General features: G+C 37.6%; 1 protein-coding gene across 1 annotated transcript; it reads right to left on the bottom strand.

Moving 5' to 3' along the window:
• Positions 1 to 4,807: 4,807 nt before the first annotated feature.
• Positions 4,808 to 5,875, bottom strand: LOC131953482 (GATA zinc finger domain-containing protein 14-like; the record flags this gene model as incomplete). The annotated part of the gene is made up of 2 exons (XM_059316671.1): positions 5,810 to 5,875; positions 4,808 to 5,687 (listed from the first exon to the last, which is right to left on the bottom strand). Coding segments are annotated over exons 1-2 (946 nt in total), but the record flags the coding sequence as incomplete, so codon positions are not given.
• Positions 5,876 to 7,389: the final 1,514 nt, after the last annotated feature.

A 7,389-nucleotide genomic window follows, 5' to 3' on the forward strand; every position in this document is an offset into this window, starting at 1 on the left:
ACGCCAAATAAAAAAGCGCATAATAGTGCGCAATATTATTAGTACTTCTAAAATTTACATTAGTTTTTTGAGAAATCGAAAGTAGCGTAAATTACTTCTTCCAGTCAACGGAAATTACTCAAAATTTAACAGAAGGTAGAGAATTAGATCTTTTACTTACATGTGAAATTTCATGTATCTATCTGAAATAGTACTCAAGTTATAGGCTTTTGAAAAATTCAAAGAAGAAAAGTACCACTTCCGGTTATCGAAAATCGCTCAAAAGTTGATACGGATCTACGATTTTGATAAAATACTTATATATGAAATTTCATCAACCTAGCTGTAACGGTACTCAAGTAATCGTGTTTACACACGGACACACAGACACACAGACACACACACACACAGCCATACGGACAAGATTGCAAAATTATGTTTTTCCGTATCAGTGAGGTGTAAAACGTCGAGATTTGTAAAAATCTCGATTTTTTTTTTTTTTTGCACGATTACAATACTTTCTCTATACTTCGTATATACGAGAAAGTAAAAAAAACCTCATAGGGACGTTAACTTTTAAAAACAAAAACAACTTTTCAGCTTGTAACATATCAAAAACTATAGCAACTGTTGTCACAAAATAAAATAAAATGCGACTGTTCACAAACTGAAAGAGTTTTTTTATACCGCAAAAAGTTATTTTTTTCGGTCTAAGGGAAATAACAAAGAAAAACAATTGTATTCGTGAGTTAGTACAGAGTTGCACTCCTTAACCGTTAGAAAATTTAATTATAGATTGAAATTAAGTTCCATTTTTATATAATTTAAACATTTAAAAAAATGTTTTATCCATCTAAACTAAATATCAGTTAACTTTGCACACCTAAAGATTAATAATTAAATTTACATAAAGGGTTTGAACTCTCACCATTTTAAAGCTTTAAAAATTAAAAACATTGTTATGTCCCTTTGACCATAAAAAAATAAACGGTTTACAAAAAGTTTAGAACTCTCACCTACTTTAAAAAATAAAAAATAAAAACATTGTTACGTCCCTTTGACCACAAAAAAAAAATCGAAAAATTATTTTAAAATTTTTACATATTTTTTTGACTTAAAGTATTTTTTTCCTTTAACCAGAGAATTTATAATTTCTGAAGGTAATAAAAGAAACGTTTTAAAAAAAGCATGTTTTAATCTAAGGCGTTATTTAAAGCAACACAAACATTTTTACTCCCTTTCACCTAAAATGTTGATTGTTTTATTAAGAAATCAACAAAAAAATTAATAAGGGCAAACAATTTATTCAAACTTTGAGCTTTTTAAACTACATCAACACAGCTATTTTCTGTTATAATCAATTTAATAGAGCTTTATTTTTAAATATATAAGACAACGAATAAAGGAGTTTAACTCTAAACTTTTTATGGCAGCCAAAACAAAAACATTGTTACTTCCCATAGACCACACATTTCAATATAGAAAATGTCATATTTTTTAATTTCGAGCAAGTGTCCTTTCGGGCGTTTGTCGCATTTGGGCAAGTGTCCATTCGGGCATTTGTCGCATTCGGGCAAGTGTTCATTCAGGAAAACGGCCATCGGGCAAACGGTATTCGGGCAAGTGTCTTTCTGGAATTTGTAGCCCCAAATGTAAGCAGTTCTACAGACATCTTGTACACTTACCCAGACTTACTCTCAGGCATCTATTCGGGGGGGGGGGGGGGGGGGGGGCGAAGCCCACCTGAGAAAATTTTACCGCCCCCCCCCCCCCGAACGAAATGAAATTTATATAATTTATATAGAAAATATATACTTTTAACAGTGTCCGCCCCCCCCCCCCCCCCCGAAGAAAGTTTACCGCCCCCCTCCCCCCCGAAAATTTCAAGTGCCCCCCCCCCCCCGGAGAAAAAAGACTGGAAGAAACACTGCACTTACCTAAACCAGAAGAAGATGGGGTCTGGCCATAAGAAGAGGATGAAAAAGATGTGGTTTGGTATTCAGTTGAGGAGACGACTGAAGCTAACGGTGGGATTTTGCACCATATTGATATGCGCGTTACATTTTTTTTTACCTTTACTATGTTTGGCAAATGAAAGTAAGTATTAAACAGCAAAAAGGGGTTTGAAAACTCAAACAATTTTGGTTTTCATGGAGAAAAAAAAAACGTCCGCCATTTTGAATGTTTCAGTACTTTTAACGACACTACGGTTTTTATTTTTATGCAAATTTACATATATTTCAGTTTATATTAAAACATTCTTTAGACAACTTTTTGAGAGAGCTACTGGTCAGAATTCTAAAAGGTCCGAAAAAAATCGCAATCATTTAGTATGCAAACGTTTTTTAAAATTTCCTTTTTTTTTTAACACAAATTTTTTTTCTGTAAAAGCCATTACAATTCTCTAGTAACACAAGTTTTAATATTACATGAAGAACACATACTGAACATGTGGTGGGAATCGTATTATTAACAAACAGAAGTAGTCTTTTTAGTGCTAGAAAACTGCAAAATGAGAAAAACAACAAAAGGTAACGAGAAGTAATTTTAAATGTAATTGTAAGCTTTAGGTGTTTCCGAGATGACGGAAAATACGACTATCAAATACATGAGACATCCAGCAGCTTTCCAGTGATGACATATACAATAAGATGATGGATATTGAACTTTTTTTAGAAGGCGTGCAAGATTGGGAAGGGGAGGGGGCGGGGGGAAATATTATTTTTTAATTAATTAAGTTGCATTTTGAACTCATTAAAACATTTTTGGCATTAAACTTTTAATTTGCTTGAAAACAAAAATGGACACGGAATCCTAAAGAGCAACCAACCCAGTATGAAGAAAAGACAGAAATTTTTTTTTTCTGCGCATCTCCCCTTAAGGGAGCAGTATCACCCAGACCAATGAAGAGAATTTGAGGGGTATATATATAGAAAACATATATCTAAAAATTAATTTGTAAATATTCTATGTAGGGGCGCCAGAGGATGACCGGTTTCGATTTAGTAAAGGACTGTAATAACCCTTCTTATCCATAGTCTTTCGCATTGTTTTAAATGAACTTAGGCGCCATAGCGCTCACGGAAAAGCCAGAAGCATCACAGAACGCCCATGATCCGATTTAGTGTACGACTATAGTAAAACGTTTTATTCACAGCCTATCACATTTGTTAAAACAAACGTTTGTACCATAGCGCTCACAGGATAGCCCAGGGCGCCAAACCAAGCTCAGCCGGGGCGCCGGCGGACACGCCTGATTCAATGTAGTGAACGACTATAGTACCCCAAGCTTGTCCGCAAACGGAAAGATAGAAATAACCATAGAGGTAATTTAGGAGCTGCTTCTAAACTGTTAATGATTTAAAATAATAATTAGTGAACAGTACGTTCAGCGTAAAAATAAATAAAAGCCAGTATGTAAAATATCCGTGTTTTAACTACCAAATTGAACTTTGTCAATCTTCCCAAATTATATAATTTTTTTTTCAACACCAAAACAAACCAATAAAAAGTATTTTTTCCCCACGATGTAATGTTTTTTTCTTCAAGGGAAGTAAAAAAAACTTTAGGATTAATCAAGGGAAGTAATTAAAAATTAAGGAACAAAGTGAAGTAATTTGTACACTTAAAAATGTTTGTGTGAAGGATGATACTTATTCTTTGACTTTGTTTGTTCCACATGACTTTAAATAAAATTATACGTTTGGGAAAAGAAACTTGTTTACATAACCTCATGCAACAGATTTTTTTAATCATTACATTAAATATTAAACACTTTAAGTGTATTACACTATGGCGATAAAGTCAAGTTTTTTTTCTCTATTTCTCTATTGTCAAGGGTCCGTCCGATTGCTGTCCAGTACAGCGATACAGAAACCATTTGAGCTATATATATTTGAATTTTTTGTTTGATATCGGAACCAGCGATTACTACTTCCGGTCAACCAAAAATTGTACAGAAGGCAGAAAATTAGATTTTTTACTTAGAAGTGCGATTATCTATCTGAAACAATGAAGTTATAGACTTTTGAAAAACTAAAAGTAGAATGATTCCCACTTCCGGTTATCGAAAATCGCTGAAAAGTTGATACAGAACAACAAATTTGATATAATATTTATATATGAGACTTCATCTACCTAGATATAACGATACTCAAGTTATCGTGTTTATAGACATACAAACACACTCTCTCACACACACACGAACAGAATTGCAGTTTTTCCGACTCGAATAAGCAAAAAACGCCGAAATTTTTATTTAAAATTTTTGCCAGAATAAAATAAGTCACCTATACGCCATATGTGATGAAGTACTGAGGTTTAAAATGGTGGAAACTGTCAAAATTTAATGTGATTTTTGTGCACGATTACAATAATTATTTCCTCCATACTGTATACGAGAAAGTAAAAAGAGAACACACAATTTTGTACACATTGAATCAATTTATTTAATAAATTTCAAAAGTAATTTTTAAACGTATTCCACAAACTACGAAACAATAAGGAATACATTCACTTGGTTTTTGGCATCGTCACCGACATGAAGAGCGAAAACTCTTTAATAGGTCTTTCCGCTTGTGGCTGCTGTGAAAAATAAAACAAGGGAAACAATCAAGGAATGAATAATAAAATAAGATAGACTGTAATATTGTTAAGAGATATCCCAAAGCTGTTAGTGTTAAGATATAATTCTAAAAACAAATTGTCAAACTTAAGGACTACATTAGCTTGTATTGCCTCGCCAAGTTTATGAGTAATGTATAATATCTAGATCTAGAAGCCATTGATTACACGTGTAAACAGTTCTACAGGTGGCTTGTACCCTTACCTGAACCAGAAGAGGCTGGGGCTTGGTATCCAGTGGATGGAGCCTGGTATCCAGAAGAGGATGAGGAGGATGGGGCTTGGTATCCAGTGGATGATGGAGCCTGGTATCCAGAAGAGGAAGAGGAGGATGGGGCTTGGTATCCAGTGGATGATGGAGCCTGGTATCCAGAAGAGGAAGAGGAGGATGGGGCTTGGTATCCAGTGGATGATGGAGCCTGGTATCCAGAAGAGGATGAGGAGGATGGGGCCTGGTATCCGGAAGAGGATGGGGCTTGGTATCCAGAAGAGGATGAGGAGGATGGAGCTAATGCATAGGTTGGTGCGGCTTGGTATGAGCCCTGGTTGCTTGATGAGCCCTGGTTGTAGTTGGATGGAGCCTGGTATGAGCCCTGGTTGTAGCTGGATGGAGCCTGGTTGTAGTTGGATGGAGCCTGGTATGAGCCCTGGTTGTAGCTGGATGGAGCCTGGTTGTAGTTGGATGGAGCCTGGTATGAGCCCTGGTTGTAGCTGGATTGAGCCTGGTATGAGCCCTGGTTGTAAGCGGGTTGGCTCTGGTATCTGTTACGAAGGTACTGGGATGAGTATCTGTAACGTGGCTGATAGTTGTATGATCCGTCATAGTTGGCACCATTTCCGTACTGGTTGTTGTACTGGTTGCCGTACTGGTTGCTGTACTGGTTGCTGTACTGGTTGCCGTATTGGTTGTTCTGGTTGTAGGGGTTGCTGTTGTACTGGTTGTTTTGGTTGTTGTATTGGTTGTTGTCGTATTGGTTGTTATATTGGTTGTTGTTGTTATATTGGTTGTCGTATTGGTTGTTGTATTGTTTGTTGTTATACTGGTTGTTGTTGTTGTATTGGTTGTTGTCGTATTGGTTGTTGTACTGGTTGTTTTGGTTGTTGTATTGGTTGTTTAGGGTGTTTTTGTTGTCATACACGTTTCCGGGGTATTGGTCAACGTTGTTGGAAGAATCGTATTGGCTGTTGCTGGGTGAGGCATACTGACTTCCGGATGGGGCACCATATTGGCTTCCGGATTGGGCACCATATTGGCTTCCGGCTTGGGTGCCATATTGGCTTCCGGCTTGGCTTCCGGCGGAGTATGTGTTGGTTGAGGGGGCAGTGTACTGACTGCCAGTAGAAGAGCTAGCAGGAGCTGTGTATTGGGTGGAGGCAGGGGCAGTGTATTGGTTGGAGGCAGGGGCGGTGTATTGGTTGGAGGCAGGGGCGGTGTATTGGTTGGAGGCAGGGGCAGTGTATTGGTTGGAAGCAGGGGCGGTGTATTGGGTGGAGGCAGGGGCGGTGTATTGGTTGGAGGCAGGGGCGGTGTATTGGTTGGAGGCAGGGGCGGTGTATTGGTTTGAGGCAGGGGCGGTGTATTGGGTGGAGGCAGGGGCGGTGTATTGGTTGGAGGCAGGGGCGGTGTATTGGTTTGAGGCAGGGGCGGTGTATTGGTTGGAGGCAGGGGCAGTGTATTGGTTGGAAGCAGGGGCGGTGTATTGGGTGGAGGCAGGGGCGGTGTATTGGTTGGAGGCAGGGGCGGTGTATTGGTTGGAGGCAGGGGCGGTGTATTGGGTGGAGGCAGGGGCGGTGTATTGGTTGGAGGCAGGGGCGGTGTATTGGTTGGAGGCAGGGGCAGTGTATTGGGTGGAGGCAGGGGCGGTGTATTGGTTGGAGGCAGGGGCAGTGTATTGGTTGGAGGCAGGGGCGGTGTATTGGGTGGAGGCAGGGGCAGTGTATTGGTTGGAGGCAGGGGCGGTGTATTGGTTGGAGGCAGGGGCGGTGTATTGGGTGGAGGCAGGGGCAGTGTATTGGGTGGAGGCAGGGGCAGTTCCAGTCTTATCACTGTACTGGGCATGGGCTAGTGCCAACATGGCGAAGCAAACCAAGATCTGAATACGTGCCATCCTTACTTTTAGAGTCCTAGTGGGAGATGAGAAAACAAAGTGATTTTAAAATTACTTCCAGCTTGTTTTTATTTAATAATATCAAACGTGGTTGAAATGTATTTTAATGTTATATATGATAAATAACAATTTTACCATAAATCTAAAATGCTAGAAATTTTAGCATTTTTTAAAATGTTAAAATCTTTATATAAATTTGGTTTATTATATTAGGACGGTACTTATAAGTATCATTTTAGTTAGACGGTCATATTACTTATAAAATTAAGATGTTTTTTGTTATTTCAATCACTAAAAAACGTCTCCTAAATGTTGTTACAATATTAATATAATATTAATAGTCTAGGCATGAAGTAAATCAATTTGAATCTATTATAAGGTAAAAAAAATAATTCAAACTACATGTGAATATTTTTATTAAATCGGAAAAAAATTCATAAAAAAACGTTTTAATAACATCCTTTTATGTAATAATGCACTAAAAGTAGAAAATAAATTATACACTACTATTTAAATAACTTTAAAGAAAAGCGTGGGTCACTTTAGTATCTATGGGATCTTTACTAATATTTAGGAAGATAGAAAAATATAGCCTTACGTTAAATTGTGATATTTTTTTTTGAAGGGGCGTACAATTAGTTATTATCTTTTCGATTCCATAACAAGTTGTTCTAAAAGT

Source organism: Physella acuta, unplaced genomic scaffold (genome assembly GCF_028476545.2).
Source record: "Physella acuta isolate Inbredline_101_S28 unplaced genomic scaffold, ASM2847654v3 ptg000926l, whole genome shotgun sequence".
Classification (NCBI taxonomy): Eukaryota; Metazoa; Mollusca; class Gastropoda; family Physidae; genus Physella; species Physella acuta.